A 20,000-nucleotide genomic window follows, 5' to 3' on the forward strand; every position below is an offset into this window, starting at 1 on the left:
TTATTTTTATTATTTTTAAATTGTATTTGATTATGTTTTATTTTTATTATTTGAAAATTGCGTTTTATTACGTTTTATTTTTAGTATTTTAAAATTGCGTTTTATTACATTTTATTTTTAGTATTTTAAAATTGTGTTTTATTACGTTTTATTTTTATAATTTTAAAATTGTGTTTTATGATGTTTTATTTTTATTATTTTAAAATTGCATTTTATTACGTTTTATTTTTATTATTTTAAAATTGTATTTTTATTATTTCCCTTCTACGTGACGACTTTACCGAAAGAGCCAAGAAGATGCACCCCTGGTGTGTTTGTTCGCCCTCCCGTAACACCCCCACTACTACACACGCGTGTGGAACTAACCTGTCCAGGCAGCCCGCAGGCTTGGCAGTACCGGCACAGCTGACAGCACCAGCTGTGCTCCTGCTGCTGCTGCTGCTCCTGCTGCTGCTGCTGCTGCTGCTGCTGCTGTAGGGCGCCGGCTGGCGGGCGCTGAGACTCGTGCAGGCAGAAGGGGTGGAACGCCTCGCAGCAAACCTGGCAGTACAGCAACTAGGACGACACAGAGAGAGACAGAGAGAGACAGAGAGAGACACAGAGATACACACAGTGAGACACATACAGAGACACACGCAGTGAGACACACAAAGACACACACAGTGACACGTAGTGACACACACAGTGAGACACACACAGTGAGAGACACACACAGTGAGACACAGGCAGAAGGGGTGGAACGCCTCGCAGCAAACCTGGCAGTACAGCAACTAGGACGACGCGGAGAGACACACACAGAGAGACGCACAGTGAGACACACAGAGACACACACACAGTGAGACACAGAGACACAGAGAGAGACGCAGAGAGAGACAGACACACACAGTGAGACACACAGAGACACACACAGTGAGACACACACAGAGACACACACAGTGAGACACACACACAGTGAGACACAGAGACACAGAGAGAGACGCAGAGAGAGACAGAGACACACACAGTGAGACACACAGAGACACACACAGTGAGACACACACACAGAGACACACACAGTGAGACACACACAGTGAGAGACACACAGTGAGACACACACAGTGACACACACAGTGAGACACACACACAGTGAGACACACACAGTGAGAGACACACAGTGAGACACACACAGTGACACACACAGTGAGACACACACACAGTGAGACACACACAGTGAGAGACACACACAGTGACACGTAGTGACACACACAGTGAGAGACACACACACAGTGAGACACACACACAGAGACACACACACAGTGAGACACACACAGTGAGACACACACAGTGAGACACACACAGTGAGAGACACACAGTGAGACACACACACAGTGAGACACACACAGTGAGACACACACAGTGAGACACACACAGTGAGAGACACACAGTGAGACACACACAGTGACACACACAGTGAGACACACACACAGTGAGACACACACAGTGAGAGACACACACAGTGAGAGACACACAGTGACACACACAGTGAGACACACACAGTGAGAGACACACACAGTGAGAGACACACAGTGAGACACACACAGTGAGACACACACAGTGACACACACAGTGAGACACACACAGTGAGAGACACACACAGTGAGACACAGGCAGAAGGGGTGGAACGCCTCGCAGCAAACCTGCCAGTACAGCAACTAGGACGACACAGAGAGAGACAGAGAGAGACACACAGTGAGACACACACAGTGAGACACACAGTGAGACACAGAGATACACACAGTGAGACACACACAGAGAGACACACGCAGTGAGAGACACAGAGATACACACAGTGAGACACACAGAGACACACAGTAAGAGACACAGTGAGACACACACAGTGAGACACACGTAGTGACACACACACACACACGTAGAGACACACACACACACACACGTAGTGACACACACACACATGTAGTGACACACACACGTAGTGACACACACACGTAGTGACACACACACGTAGTGACACACACACACACACACACACGTAGTGACACACACACACACACGTAGAGACACACACACACACACACGTAGTGACACACACACACACGGAGAGACACACACACACACACGTAGTGACACACACACACATGTAGTGACACACACACGTAGTGACACACACACACACACACACACAGTGACACACACACACACACGTAGTGACACACACACACATGTAGTGACACACACACACACACGTAGTGAAACACACACACACACGGAGAGACACACACACACACACGTAGTGACACACACACGGAGAGACACACACACACACACGTAGTGACACACACACACATGTAGTGACACACACACGTAGTGACACACACACGTAGTGACACACACACACACACACACGTAGTGACACACACACACACACACAGTGACACACACACACACACGTAGTGACACACACACACATGTAGTGACACACACACACGTAGTGAAACACACACACACACACGTAGAGACACACACACACACACACGTAGTGACACACACACACACACACGTAGTGACACACACACACATGTAGTGACACACACACACACACGTAGTGAAACACACACACACACGGAGAGACACACACACACACACACGTAGTGACACACACACACACACACGTAGTGACACACACACACACACACGTAGTGACACACACACACATGTAGTGACACACACACACACACGTAGTGACACACACACACACACGTAGTGAAACACACACACACACGGAGAGACACACACACACACACGTAGTGACACACACACACATGTAGTGACACACACACGTAGTGACACACACACGTAGTGACACACACACACACACACACGTAGTGACACACACACACACACACGTAGTGACACACACACACACACACAGTGACACACACACACACATGTAGTGACACACACACGTAGTGACACACACACACACACACACACACGTAGTGACACACACACACACACACGTAGTGACACACACACACACACACACACAGTGACACACACACACACACGTAGTGACACACACACGTAGTGACACACACACACACAGTGACACACACACACACACGTAGTGACACACACACACATGTAGTGACACACACACACACACGTAGTGAAACACACACACACACGGAGAGACACACACACACATGTAGTGACACACACACACACACACACGTAGTGACACACACACACACACGTAGTGACACACACACATATGTAGTGACACACACACGTAGTGAAACACACACACACACGGAGAGACACACACATGTAGTGACACACACACACATGTAGTGACACACACACGTAGTGACACACACACACACACACGTAGTGACACACACACACACACACGTAGTGACACACACACACACACACAGTGACACACACACGTAGTGAAACACACACACACACGTAGAGACACACACACACACACGTAGTGACACACACACACATGTAGTGACACACACACACACGTAGAGACACACACACACACACACGTAGTGACACACACACACACACACGTAGTGACACACACACACATGTAGTGACACACACACACACACGTAGTGAAACACACACACACACGGAGAGACACACACACACACACACAGTGACACACACACACACACGTAGTGACACACACACACATGTAGTGACACACACACACACACACACGTAGTGAAACACACACACACACACGTAGTGACACACACACACACAGTGACACACACACACACACACGGAGAGACACACACACGTAGTGACACACACACACACACACGTAGTGACACACACACACGTAGTGACACACACACACACACACACGTAGTGACACACACACACACACACAGTGACACACACACACATGTAGTGACACACACACACACACACGTAGTGACACACACACACACACACACGTAGTGACACACACACACGCACACACGTAGTGACACACACACACACAGTGACACACACACACACACACAGTGACACACACACACACACACAGTGACACACACACACACACACAGTGACACACACACACACACACGTAGTGACACACACACACACACACACAGTGACACACACACACACACGTAGTGACACACACACGCACACACGTAGTGACACACACACACACACAGTGACACACACACACACACACAGTGACACACACACACACACAGTGACACACACACACAGTGACACACACACACACACGTAGTGACACACACACGCACACACGTAGTGACACACACACACACATGTAGTGACACACACACACACAGTGACACACACACACACACACAGTGACACACACACACACACGTAGTGACACACACACGCACACAGTGACACACACACACACACACGTAGTGACACACACACACACAGTGACACACACACACACACGTAGTGACACACACACACACACATGTAGTGACACACACACACACAGTGACACACACACACACACACACGTAGTGACACACACACACACACACGTAGTGACACACACACACACGTAGTGACACACACACACACAGTGACACACACACACACACACAGTGACACACACACACACACGTAGTGACACACACACGCACACAGTGACACACACACACACACGTAGTGACACACACACGCACACAGTGACACACACACACACACACGTAGTGACACACACACACACAGTGACACACACACACACAGTGACACACACACACACACACGTAGTGACACACACACACACAGTGACACACACACACACGTAGTGACACACACACACACACACGTAGTGACACACACACACACACACAGTGACACACACACACACACACGTAGTGACACACACACACACACACAGTGACACACACACACACACAGTGACACACACACACGTAGTGACACACACACACACAGTGACACACACACACGTAGTGACACACACACACAGTGACACAGTGACACACACACGCGTAGTGACACACATACACACACACAGTGACACACACACACACACAGTGACACACACACACACACACGTAGTGACACACACACACACACAGTGACACACACACACAGTGACACACACACACACACACAGTGACACACACACACAACAACAACAACAACAACCGCCATTCGCCACTAAGTGGCGGTGACGTCACCACGACGCTTGTGCCAGGCCATGTGCACCTTGAGGCCACGTGAAGTGTCGAACGCCCGCTGGCAGGAGGTCACGGGGCAGACCCAGGTGCCACGGGTCGACTGACCGAGATGACCGAGATGACTGGCTGATGCACCACCTGTGCCCCCTACTGTGCCAACTTGCTGTGCTTTAGCCACCCGGCGCTCCGCTCGTTGTTGTGAGCGTCGCTCCTCCGCCCTCCGTTGTTGTTGGAGGGCGACTGCCTCCAACTGCCCAGTAGCGTCCTTCACGAGCCTCCTCCACTGAGGCCGATCTTGACACCGCTGGTACCAGTCATCGGCAAGTCCACTCAGCTCCACGTCCTCCTGTACCACATCACTCCATCTCTTCTCTAGCCCGTGCCGCGCCCGTTTAGCCCCCTCGATCCGGCCGAACAAAAGCTGTTTAGGCATGCGGTGGCTGGGCATGCGGGCTACATGACCCAGCCAACGCAGCCTTGCCTGCCGGAGGAGCTCACTGATGGGACTTTGCCCAGATCTTTCAAGGACTTGTGAGCTCCTCACACAATCCAGCCTGGTCAAACCCAGGATGGATCGTAGGCAGGCCAGCCTAAATGTTTCCAACCGGCGAAGATGCTCCACTAGGGGGGTCCACGTTTCGCAAGCGTAGAGAAGGGAGGGAATGACCGTGGCCGAGAAGACCTGAAGCTTCGTGCGGAGCGACAGACCAGGTAGCTTCCACACAGCGTTACGCAACCGATGAAAAGATATTGCCGCTCGACTGATTCGGAGTGAGACCTCTGCTGATAAACTGGAGCTGGTCATGAGCACACTGCCCAGGTATGGGAAACTCTCTACTCTCTCCACAACTGCCCCATCACCGATTGGGAGTTGTGGGGGCGGAGTGCCCGATGGTACAAAATACCCAGGCAGGTGCTTAGTTTTGGTGGGGCTGATGGTAAGGCCCCACCTCTTAGTGGCACACTCCAGCCTCAGCAGCAGCGTCTCCAACTCCTCTTCTGAATGAGCAGCTATTACCAAATCATCGGCATACATAACGTGGTTGACCAATAGGGAGCCATCCCTTGATCGCACCCGGGCGTCGATCAGCCTCCCATTATATCTGTACCAAATGGTAATTCCCCCGGTACAGCTATTGAAGGCTTCACGAACTACGCAGTCGAAATAGATGTTAAATAATGTGGGAGCCAGAGGACATCCCTGTCGCACCCCAAGGTGTACAGGGAAAGGCTCCGACTCCCGGCCACGTAGTTTTACCCGGGCCCGCTCACCATCATGAAGGTCCTTAACGATCGTGAGCAGAGGGTCAGGGACTCCGAAAGCACGAAGAACAACCCAGAGCCCAGTCCTACTGATGGTATCATAGGCCTTGACCAGGTCAATAAAGCAGAGATGTAGGTCTTTTTGGAATTCCCTACACCTCTGCTGTAGCAGACGGACAGAAAATATGGCATCTGTGCAGGACCGCCCTTTCCTGAAACCACATTGGGGCTCCGCAAGCCTCTCCTCAGCATGCCTAGCAAGGCGATGTTGAATAATCCTTGCCAGGACCTTACCCGGCACACTGAGGAGTGAGATGCCCCTGTAGTTGTTACAGTCTGTGCGGTCCCCCTTCTTAAAGAGGGGGACCACCAGGGCATCCTTCCAGTCCTGCGGAACCCGTCCAGTGGTCCAGACTGTTGTTATGATGTCATATAGGGCAGTCTGTGCACAAACGCCACCCTCCCTCAGCATTTCGCCTGGGAGATCATCTCTGCCCGGTGCCTTCCCTGGTCTCAGACTCCGGATCGCCCTCAGTACTTCCTCAACAGCTGGTACCTCAGCCAGCCACTCACAGGGGGTGACCTCTTCCAATATTTGAGGCACCGCAGCCTCAGCAGGGTTATCCCCACTTTGTGCCATGATGTTTTCCTGGCTGAGAGATTTTCCCTCCCCCAGGACCTCACAGAAATGCTCAGCAAATCTGCAAACCTGTTCCTGGGGGTCGGAGATTGGATCACCGTTTTTTCCTCTAATGATGGTAATAGGTGTGGCGCTGCAGGTTACTTTTTTGATGGAGTTACACACACACACACACGTAGTGACACACACACACACACAGTGACACACACACACAGTGACACACACACACAGTGACACACACACGTAGAGACACGTAGTGACACACACACACACAGTGACACACACACACACAGTGACACACACACACGTAGTGACACACACACACACACAGTGACACACACACACACGTAGTGACACACACAGTGACACACGCACACGTAGTGACACACACAGTGACACACGCACACGTAGTGACACACACACACACACAGTGACACACACAGTGACACACACACACACAGTGACACACACACACACGTAGTGACACACACAGTGACACACACACACACAGTGACACACACACACACGTAGTGACACACACAGTGACACACACACACGTAGTGACACACAGTGACACACGCACACGTAGTGACACACACAGTGACACACACACACACAGTGACACACACACACACACAGTGACACACACAGTGACACACACACACACAGTGACACACACACACACGTAGTGACACACACAGTGACACACACACACGTAGTGACACACACAGTGACACACGCACACGTAGTGACACACACACACACACAGTGACACACAGTGACACACACACACGTAGTGACACACACAGTGACACACGCACACGTAGTGACACACACAGTGACACACACACACACAGTGACACACACACACACACAGTGACACACACAGTGACACACACACACACAGTGACACACACACACACGTAGAGACACACACACAGTGACACACACACACACAGTGACACACACACACACACAGTGACACACACAGTGACACACACACACACGTAGAGACACACACACAGTGACACACACACACACAGTGACACACACACACACAGTGACACACACACACAGTGACACACACACGTAGAGACACACACACAGTGACACACACACACACACAGTGACACACACACACACGTAGAGACACGTAGTGACGTGTAGAGACTCACTGGCTGCAGGCCGATGCTGGCGCACAGCAAACACTCGGGGCCCAGGGAGAGGGCCGCGTCGTCTGTGGTGAGGAGACTCACCCCACCGCTGTCCCACACAGCGTCGAGGGAGCGCTGCTCCTGGGGGAGGGAGACACGGAGAGAGACACGGAGAGACAGAGAGACACACGGAGAGACACACGGAGAGACACGGAGAGAGACACGGGGAGAGACACGGGGAGAGACACAGAGAGAGACACGGAGAGAGACACACAGAGACAGAGAGAGACACGGAGAGACACACAGAGAGAGATAGACAGAGAGACACGGGGGGTGAGGAGGGAGACACGGGGAGAGACACACAGAGAGACAGAGAGAGACAGACAGAGAGAGAGACACCGAGAGAGACACAGAGAGAGATAGACAGAGAGACACGGGGGGTGAGGAGGGAGACACGGGGAGAGACACGGAGAGACACGGGGAGAGACACGGGGAGAGACACGGAGAGAGACACAGAGAGACACAGAGAGAGACACGGGGGGTGAGGGGAGAGACACGGGGGGTGAGGAGAGACACGTGTGTCTGTGTGTGTGTGTGTCTGTGTGTGTGTCTGTGTGTGTGTATCTGTGTGTGTGTGCGTCTGTGTGTGTGTGTCTGTGTGTGTGTCTGTGTGTGTGTCTGTGTGTGTGTGTCTGTGTGTGTGTGTGTGTGTGTCTGTGTGTGTGTCTCTGTGTGTGTGTGACTGTGTGTGTGTGACTGTGTGTGTGTGTGTGTCTGTGTGTGTGTGTGACTGTGTGTGTGTGTCTGTGTGTGTGTGTGCCTGTGTGTGTCTGTGTGTGTCTGTGTGTGTGTGTCTGTGTGTGTCTGTGTGTGTCTGTGTGTGTGTGTGTGTGTCTGTGTGTCTGTGTGTGTGTGTCTGTGTGTGTGTGACTGTGTGTGTGACTGTGTGTGTGTGTGACTGTGTGTGTGTGTGACTGTGTGTGTGTGTCTGTGTGTGTGTGACTGTGTGTGTGTGTGTGTCTGTGTGTGTGTGACTGTCCGGCAAAACAACCTCCTACCTCCTCGCGGTGCCGGACGGGCAACATTGTCGTGGGCAGTGCTGTGGGGGGAGGGCCAATGCCCATTGGCCTCTCCCCTCATGGCGTCTGTGACCACCACAGTGGCTAAACGGGGGCTCTGGACGGGTGCGAGGGGCTGGTAACCCCTCCACCTTCAATTAACCACCACTAAACTACGAAGTAAACATAAACCTGTAATTAATAAGCTTGTGCCGGAGGCCCCGGGGGGTCAGGCTTTTATGACGTCTCCTGGCCAAACCCCATTTGGCGGAGCCAGGAGATTGAATTTTAACCCTCGGGGCTCCTCCAGAAACAACGAAAAACCATTGCGGATGGCCACGTGGAATGTTCGAACGCTCACTGCGGAGGAGAGGCTGCCACTCCTCTGTCGGGAGCTGGACCGGTACCGCCTGGATCTCTGTGGCATTCAGGAGGTCCGGTGGACCGGTTCTGGCTCCTGCCACCATGAGGGGTGGACAGTCCTCTACTCGGGGCAGGAGACTGCCAAACAACAGGGAGTGGCTCTTCTTCTGAACAAAAGAATGAAGGGGGCGTGGGAGCGTGGCGGTGAGGTGTGGGAAGCTGTAAGCCCCAGGATACTTTGGGCTCGCCTTCCCATCAACCAGAGGCGAGGAGTGGTGGTCGTGGTTACTTATGCCCCCACCGAAGACGAACATCTGTGGAGGGATGCAGGCAAAGCCGATGAGTCGGACGCTTTCTATGACCTCCTGTCACAGGTGCTGGCTAAAGTGGCCACTCGGGACAGAGTCATCTTGTTGGGTGACTTCAATGCCCGAGTTGGTCATGATACTGGCACCTGGTCTGGAGTGATTGGAAGGCATGGGCCAGATCAGCTCAATAATAACGGTAGGAGGCTGCTAGATTTTTGTGCAGCCCATGGGCTTGTAATTACCAACACGCTCTTCCGGCATCGGCGCATCCACACAACATCATGGATGCATGCCGGGTCCAAGCAAGAACATCTGCTGGACTACGTAGTGACGGACCAGCGGATGCGAGCCCATGTCCTTGACACCAGGACCTACCGTGGAGCTGATCTGCCCTCTGACCATCGACTAGTCATCTGTAAGATGCGCCTGCCATTCTTCCACTCCGGTGGTGGGTGTACACCCAGGATCCCATTCCAACCAAAAGTGGCCTGGTCTAAGTTAGCTGATGAAAGTTGCAAGCGAGAATTTCATCATCGCTTGCAGCTGGGGTTGGCATCGTCCCCCACTCCACCTGATGTCGAGGGTAAATGGGCGAGGTTTAAGACTGTGACTCATGCAGCTGCAATGGCTGCTTTGGGTACGCGGTCCAGACCTCCCCGGGAACCCTGGCTGACGGAGGAGGTGTTCAGGTTAATTGAGAAAAAGCGACAGGCCCACTCTCATCGCCTACAGCATCCCACGTCAGAGAATGAGGAGGTTTACCGCAGTCTTCGCTCGGAGGTTCGGAGAGCCGTGAGGCGCTGTAAGGATGGGTGGTGGTCGCGGGTTGCTGAGGAGATGGAGTCTGCCTCAGTGGCCCGCGATCACAAATCACTATTTAACTCCATCAAAAAAGTAACCTGCAGCGCCACACCTATTACCATCATTAGAGGAAAAAACGGTGATCCAATCTCCGACCCCCAGGAACAGGTTTGCAGATTTGCTGAGCATTTCTGTGAGGTCCTGGGGGAGGGAAAATCTCTCAGCCAGGAAAACATCATGGCACAAAGTGGGGATAACCCTGCTGAGGCTGCGGTGCCTCAAATATTGGAAGAGGTCACCCCCTGTGAGTGGCTGGCTGAGGTACCGGCTGTTGAGGAAGTACTGAGGGCGATCCGGAGTCTGAGACCAGGGAAGGCACCGGGCAGAGATGATCTCCCAGGCGAAATGCTGAGGGAGGGTGGCGTTTGTGCACAGACTGCCCTATATGACATCATAACAACAGTCTGGACCACTGGACGGGTTCCGCAGGACTGGAAGGATGCCCTGGTGGTCCCCCTCTTTAAGAAGGGGGACCGTACCGACTGTAACAACTACAGGGGCATCTCACTCCTCAGTGTGCCGGGTAAGGTCCTGGCAAGGATTATTCAACATCGCCTTGCTAGGCATGCTGAGGAGAGGCTTGCGGAGCCCCAATGTGGTTTCAGGAAAGGGCGGTCCTGCACAGATGCCATATTTTCTGTCCGTCTGCTACAGCAGAGGTGTAGGGAATTCCAAAAAGACCTACATCTCTGCTTTATTGACCTGGTCAAGGCCAATGATACCATCAGTAGGACTGGGCTCTGGGTTGTTCTTCGTGCTTTCGGAGTCCCTGACCCTCTGCTCACGATCATTAAGGACCTTCATGATGGTGAGCGGGCCCGGGTAAAACTACGTGGCCGGGAGTCGGAGCCTTTCCCTGTACACCTTGGGGTGCGACAGGGATGTCCTCTGGCTCCCACATTATTTAACATCTATTTCGACTGCGTAGTTCGTGAAGCCTTCAATAGCTGTACCGGGGGAATTTCCATTTGGTACAGATATAATGGGAGGCTGATCGACGCCCGGGTGCGATCAAGGGATGGCTCCCTATTGGTCAACCACGTTATGTATGCCGATGATTTGGTAATAGCTGCTCATTCAGAAGAGGAGTTGGAGACGCTGCTGCTGAGACTGGAGCGTGCCACTAAGAGGTGGGGCCTTACCATCAGCCCCACCAAAACTAAGCACCTGCCTGGGTATTTTGTACCATCGGACACTCCACCCCCACAACTCCCAATTGGTGATGGGGCAGTTGTGGAGAGAGTGGAGAGTTTCCCATACCTGGGCAGTGTGCTTATGACCGGCTCCAGTTTATCAGCAGAGGTCTCACTCCGAATCAGTCGAGCGGCAATATCTTTTCATCGGTTGCGTAACGCTGTGTGGAAGCTACCTGGTCTGTCGCTCCGCACGAAGCTTCAGGTCTTCTCGGCCACGGTCATTCCCTCCCTTCTCTACGCTTGCGAAACGTGGACCCCCCTAGTGGAGCATCTTCGCCGGTTGGAAACATTTAGGCTGGCCTGCCTACGATCCATCCTGGGTTTAACCAGGCTGGATTGTGTGAGGAGCTCACAAGTCCTTGAAAGATCTGGGCAAAGTCCCATCAGTGAGCTCCTCCGGCAGGCAAGGCTGCGTTGGCTGGGTCATGTAGCCCGCATGCCCAGCCACCGCATGCCTAAACAGCTTTTGTTCGGCCGGATCGAGGGGGCTAAACGGGCGCGGCACGGGCTAGAGAAGAGATGGAGTGATGTGGTACAGGAGGACGTGGAGCTGAGTGGACTTGCCGATGACTGGTACCAGCGGTGTCAAGATCGGCCTCTGTGGAGGAGGCTCGTGAAGGACGCTACTGGGCAGTTGGAGGCAGTCGCCCTCCAACAACAACGGAGGGCGGAGGAGCGACGCTCACAACAACGAGCGGAGCGACGGGTGGCTAAAGCACAGCAAGTTGGTACAGTAGGGGGCACAGGTGGTGCATCAGCCAGTCATCTCGGTCATCTCGGTCAGTCGACCCGTGGCACCTGGGTCTGCCCCGTGACCTCCTGCCAGCGGGCGTTCGACACTTCACGTGGCCTCAAGGTGCACATGGCCTGGCACAAGCGTCGTGGTGACGTCACCGCCACTTAGTGGCGAATGGCGGTTGTTGTTGTGTGACTGTGTGTGTGTGTGTGACTGTGTGTGTGTGTGACTGTGTGTGTGTGTGTGTCTGTGTGTGTGTGACTGTGTGACTGTGTGTGTGTGTGTGACTGTGTGTGTGTGTGTGTCTGTGTGTGTCTGTGTGTGTGTGACTGTGTGTGTGTGACTGTGTGTGTGTCTGTGTGTGTGTGACTGTGTGTGTGACTGTGTGTGTGTGTGTGTCTGTGTGTGTGACTGTGTGTGTGTGTGACTGTGTGTGTGTCTGTGTGACTGTGTGTGTGTGTCTGTGTGTGTGTGTGTGTGTGACTGTGTGTGTGACTGTGTGTGTGTGTGACTGTGTGTGTGTGACTGTGTGTGTGTGTCTGTGTGTGTGTGTGACTGTGTGTGTGTGTGTCTCTGTGTGTGTGTGTGACTGTGTGTGTGACTGTGTGTGTGTGTGACTGTGTGTGTGTGTGTGACTGTGTGTGTGTGTGTGACTGTGTGTGCCTGTGTGTGTGTGTGTGACTGTGTGTGTGTGTGTGACTGTGTGTGACTGTGTGTGTGTGTGACTGTGTGTGTGTGTCTGTGTGTGTGTGACTGTGTGTGTGTGACTGTGTGTGTGTGTGAGTGTGTGTGTGTGTGACTGTGTGTGTGTGTGTGTGACTGTGTGTGTGTGTCTGTGTGTGTGTGTGACTGTGTGTGAGTACCTTGAAGTCCACACGGAGGCGTGTGTGAGCACTGTCACCGGCTCTGTGTGCTGCTGCTGGCTGCTGCTGTTGATGTTGTTGGTGGTGATGTTGTTGATGATGTTGTTGGTGGTGGTGGTGATGTTGTTGATGTTGTTGATGTTGTTGTGACACTCCGTCCGATGGGCCCTCACCCCTCTCTGTGGCGGAGCGGAACGGAGCGTCGCCTGACACTCCAGCCTGTACACACACAGTCACACACACACACAGTCACACAGTCACACACACACACACACAGTCACACACACAGAGACAGACACACATAGACACACACATAGACACACACAGTCACACACACACACACACACACACACAGAGACACACACACACATACACAGACACACACACACACACAGACACACACACACAGAGACACACACACACATACACATACACACACACACACACAGACACACACACACACAGTCACACACACACACATACACACACACACACACACAGAGACAGACACACATAGACACACACAGTCACACACACACACACAGTCACACACACACACACACAGTCACACACACACACACAGTCACACACACACACACAGACACACACACACAGTCACACAGACACACACAGTCACACAGACACACACACAGTCACACAGACACAGTCACACACACACAGTCACACACACACACAGAGACACACACTGACACTCACACACACTGACACTCACACACACAGACACACACACAGTCACACACACACACACAGTCACACACACACACACAGACACACACACAGAGACACACACTGACACTCACACACACTGACACTCACACACACAGAGACACACACACAAACACACACACACACAGACACACACACACACAGACACACACACACACAGTCACACACACACACACACAGAGACACACACACACACAGAGACACACACTGACACTCACACACACTGACACTCACACACACAGTCACACACACACAGTCACACACACAGACACACAAACACACACACACACAGGGGCAGCTGCCCCTAGGGGAGCCCCAGTGCTCACCTCCTTGGCCTTGCGCCTGCTGCTGCTGCTGCTGTTGTTGTTGTTAAGGAGACGCTGCAACTTGTTGTTGTTGTTGCTGCTGTTGTTGGGGTCTGAGTTGGGCAGAGCGAAGCCACCTGGGGAGACAGTGGCAGTCACCAACAGCAACAGCAACACCAATAGCACCACCATCAACAACACCACTACACCACCACCACTACACCACCACCACTACACCACCACTACCACCACTACACCACCACCACTACACCACCACTACTACTACACCACCACTACACCACCACCACCACACTACCACCACCACCACTACACCACCACCACACCACCACCACCACCACCACACCACTACACCACCACTACACCACCACCACCACACCACTACACCACCACCACTACACCACCACCACTACACCACCACCACCACTACACCACCACCACCACTACACCACCACCACCACTACACCACCACCACCACTACACCACCACCACACCACCACCACTACACCACCATCACTACACCACCACCACCACACCACCACCACCACTACACCACCACCACCACTACACCACCACTACACCACCACTACACCACCACCACCACACCACTACACCACCACCACTACACCACCACCACTACACCACCACCACTACACCACCACCACCACTACACCACCACCACCACTACACCACCACCACCACTACACCACCACCACCACTACACCACCACCACACCACCACCACTACACCACCACCACACCACCATCACCCTCACCACTACATCACCACCACCACTACACCACCACTACACCACCACTACATCACCACCACCCCTACACCACCACCACCACCCTCACCACCACCACTACACCACCACCACCACCACCCTCACCACCACCACCCTCACCACCACCACTACACCACCCTCACCACCACCCTCACCACCACTACACCACCACTACACCACCACCACCACCCCTACACCACCACCACTACACCACCACCCTCACTACCACTACACCACCACTACACCACCACCCTCACCACCACCCACACCACCACCCACACCACCACTACACCACCACTACACCACCACTACATCACCACCAGCCCTACACCACCACCACACCACCACCACCACCCTCACCACCACCACCCTCACCACCACCACTACACCACCACCACCACCACCACCCTCACCACCACCACTACACCACCACACCACCACCACACCACCACTACACCACCACCCTCACCACCACTACACCACCACCACCACCCCTACACCACCACTACACCACCACCACCACCACCACTACACCACCACCCACACCACCACTACACCACCACTACACCACCACCCTCACCACCACCACCCCTACACCACCACTACACCACCACCACCACCCCTACACCACCACCACTACACCACCACCACCACCACGCTCACCTCCTCTCCTGCGACAGTTCTCCAGGCGACAGAGAGGAGTGCGCTCCACGTGGCCAGGCCCAGACGCCATCGGACGAGGCTGGCCTGGAACCTACAGTCAGTCACACAGTGACACACACACAGTCACACACAGATACACACACACACAGTGACACACACACACAGTGACACACAGATACATACAGATACACACACACACACACAGACACACACACACAGACACACACAGACACACACAGTCACACACACACAGTCACACACACACACACAGACACACACACACAGACACACACACACACAGACACACACAGACACACACACACACAGACACACACAGACACACAGACACACACACACAGTCACACACAGACACACACACAGACACACACAGTCACACACACACACACAGTCACACAGACACACACACAGTCACAGACACACACACTACACTCACCTTGACGCGTGCCCCTTGCAAGGGAAGCCTCTGCGATGACAACGGAACAGAGTCCAGGAGTTTACCCTTCAGCACTGAGACACACACACACACAGTGAGACACAGTGAGACACACAGAGAGACACAGACACACACACAGACACACACACAGACACACACACAGTCACACAGACACACACACAGACACACAGTGAGACACACAGACACACACACAGTCACACAGTGAGACACACAGACACACAGATAGACACAGACACACAGACACACAGACACACACAGACACAGAGAGACACACAGAGACACACAGAGACACAAAGAGACACACAGAGACACAGACAGACACACACAGAGACGCACAGACAGACACACAGAGAGACGCACAGAGAGACACACAGACACATAGGCACACAGAGACACACAGACACACAGAGACACACAGACACACAGAGACACACAGACACACAGAGAGACACAGTGAGACACAGACACACAGAGACACAGTGGGAGAGAGACAGAGACACACAGAGAGACACAGTGAGTCACACAGACACACACAGAGACACACAGAGAGACACAGAGACACACAGAGAGACACAGAGACACAGACACACAGAGAGACACACAGAGAGACACACAGAGACACAGACACACAGTGAGACACAGAGTGGGAGAGAGACACAGTGAGACACAGACACACAGAGACACAGAGTGGGAGAGAGACACAGTGAGACACAGACACACAGAGACGTGTGTGTGTCTGTGTGTATATACCCGTGTGTGTGTGTATATCTGTCTGTGTGTATGTATATGTCTGTGTGTGTGTCTGTGTGTGTCAGGATGTGTCTGTGTGTGTGTGTCTGTGTGTGTGTCTGTGTGTGTGTCTGTGTGTGTCTGTGTGTGTCTGTGTGTGTGTGTCTGTGTGTGTGTGTCTGTGTGTGTGTATATCTGTCTGTGTGTATGTATATGTCTGTGTGTGTGTCTGTGTGTGTCAGGATGTGTCTGTGTGTGTGTGTCTGTGTGTGTGTCTGTGTGTGTGTCTGTGTGTGTCTGTGTGTGTGTGTCTGTGTGTGTGTGTCTGTGTGTGTGTGTCTGTGTGTGTGTGTCTGTGTGTGTGTCTGTGTGTGTGTGTGTCTGTGTGTGTGTGTCTGTGTGTGTGTCTGTGTGTGTGTGTGTCTGTGTGTGTGTGTCTGTGTGTGTGTGTCTCACACTCTGTCGTTTTCTTTCCGAACCCCTTTGTTTTTTGTCGATTCACGCATTTTCTGTGTCTGTGGAAGGCAAGCAGAGACACACACACAGACACACAGACACACACAGACACACACACACACACACACAGAAACACACCGACAGACACACACACACGCACAGACACACACAGACACACAGACACACAGACACACACACACAGAAACACACCGACAGACACACACACACACACAGACACACACGCACAGACACACACAGACACACACACCCAGACACACAACAGCAGATACACGCACACACAGATACACACACACAGTATATATAGACAGGCTGTAAGTGGCAAGTGCTCTTAGTAGCAGCGCCTATGAAGGATACCGGCCCTGTGGCACACAGAGAGTGAGTGGGTGGGTGAGTGGGTGGGTGGCTGGGTGGGTGAGTGGGTGAGTGAGTGGGTGGGTGAGTGGGTGAGTGAGTGGGTGAGTGGGTGGGTGGGTGGGTGAGTGAGTGAGTGGGTGGGTGGGTGAGTGGGTGGCTGGGTGGGTGAGTGAGTGAGTGGGTGAGTGAGTGGGTGGCTGGGTGGGTGAGTGAGTGGGTGAGTGGGTGGGTGAGTGGGTGGCTGGGTGGGTGAGTGAGTGGGTGAGTGAGTGGGTGGGTGAGTGGGTGACTGGGTGGGTGAGTGGGTGACTGGGTGAGTGAGTGAGTGGGTGGGTGAGTGGGTGACTGGGTGGGTGAGTGGGTGATTGAGTGGGTGGGTGACTGGGTGGGTGAGTGGGTGAGTGGGTGGGTGGGTGAGTGGGTGAGTGAGTGAGTGGGTGAGTGGGTGAGTGGGTGGGTGGGTGAGTGGGTGGGTGAGTGAGTGGGTGGGTGAGTGGGTGAGTGAGTGGGTGGGTGAGTGGGTGGGTGAGTGGGTGAGTGAGTGGGTGGGTGAGTGGGTGACTGGGTGGGTGAGTGGGTGGGTGAGTGGGTGACTGGGTGAGTGAGAGGGTGGGTGACTGGGTGGGTGAGTGGGTGAGTGAGTGGGTGGGTGAGTGGGTGAGTGAGTGGGTGGGTGAGTGGGTGACTGGGTGGGTGAGTGGGTGGGTGAGTGGGTGAGTGAGTGGGTGGGTGGGTGGGTGAGTGGGTGGGTGGGTGAGTGGGTGAGTGGGTGGGTGGGTGAGTGGGTGAGTGAGTGGGTGGGTGAGTGGGTGGGTGGGTGGGTGAGTGGGTGGGTGAGTGAGTGGGTGAGTGGGTGAGTGGGTGGGTGAGTGGGTGAGTGGGTGGGTGGGTGAGTGGGTGAGTGGGTGGGTGGGTAGGTGGGTGGGTGAGTGAGTGAGTGGGTGAGTGGGTGGGTGAGTGGGTGAGTGGGTGAGTGGGTGGGTGAGTGGGTGGGTGGGTGGGTGGGTGAGTGAGTGGGTGGGTGAGTGGGTGGGTGAGTGGGTGAGTGGGTGGGTGGGTGGGTGGGTGAGTGAGTGAGTGGGTGAGTGGGTGGGTGAGTGGGTGAGTGGGTGAGTGGGTGGGTGGGTGAGTGGGTGGGTGAGTGGGTGGGTGGGTGGGTGAGTGAGTGGGTGGGTGAGTGGGTGGGTGAGTGGGTGGGTGGGTGAGTGGGTGGGTGAGTGCGCGTGTGTGTGTCTGTGTGTGTGTCTGTGTGTGTGTGTGTGTCTGTGTGTGTGTCTGTGTGTGTGTGTGTCTGTGTGTGTGTCTGTGTGTGTGTGTGTCTGTCTGTGTGTGTGTGTGTCTGTGTGTGTGTCTGTGTGTGTGTGTGTGTCTGTGTGTGTGTGTCTGTGTGTGCGTGTGTGTGCTAGTCTCACATGCAGCACTGCTTGCGCACGTTGTTGCCCCCGAACTTGGGCTTGTCGAGGCAGTGGGGGCAGCGGCCGCAGTCGTCGGCCACGAGGCACGGGCCGCACTCCCCGCAGCGGCCGGCTCGCGACCGCTTCAGGGCGGGGGCCGACGGGCCTGACGGGGGACGGGGGGGGAGGCAACGCGACGTTCGGGCGACGTTCAGGCGACGTTCGCCGGCTACTGTGAATGTGAACAAGTGTGTGTGTGTGAGTGTGTGTACACTGTGTGTGTGTGCACTGTGTGTGTGTGTGAGTGTGTGTGCGTGTGTTTGTGTGAGTGAGTGTGTGTGTGTACACTGTGTGTGTGTGTACACTGTGTGTGAGTGT

At 53.7% G+C, this 20,000-nt stretch overlaps 1 protein-coding gene across 1 annotated transcript in view; it reads right to left on the reverse strand.

Moving 5' to 3' along the window:
- Positions 1-20,000, reverse strand: part of LOC144738403 (histone-lysine N-methyltransferase 2B-like) — a 54,776-nt gene that overhangs the window by 23,681 nt on the left and 11,095 nt on the right. The window contains exons 6-13 of the mRNA XM_078621439.1: positions 19,641-19,788; positions 17,854-17,912; positions 16,648-16,721; positions 16,194-16,284; positions 14,747-14,862; positions 13,674-13,892; positions 8,310-8,429; positions 367-555 (exon numbers count right to left, since the gene is read on the reverse strand). Of these exons, the coding sequence (XP_078477565.1) occupies positions 367-555; positions 8,310-8,429; positions 13,674-13,892; positions 14,747-14,862; positions 16,194-16,284; positions 16,648-16,721; positions 17,854-17,912; positions 19,641-19,788 (1,016 nt within the window). The remainder of the gene's footprint in view (positions 1-366; positions 556-8,309; positions 8,430-13,673; positions 13,893-14,746; positions 14,863-16,193; positions 16,285-16,647; positions 16,722-17,853; positions 17,913-19,640; positions 19,789-20,000) is intronic.

Source organism: Lampetra planeri, chromosome 82, assembly GCF_965212315.1.
Source record: "Lampetra planeri chromosome 82, kcLamPlan1.2.h2, whole genome shotgun sequence".
NCBI classification, from domain to species: Eukaryota; Metazoa; Chordata; class Hyperoartia; order Petromyzontiformes; family Petromyzontidae; genus Lampetra; species Lampetra planeri.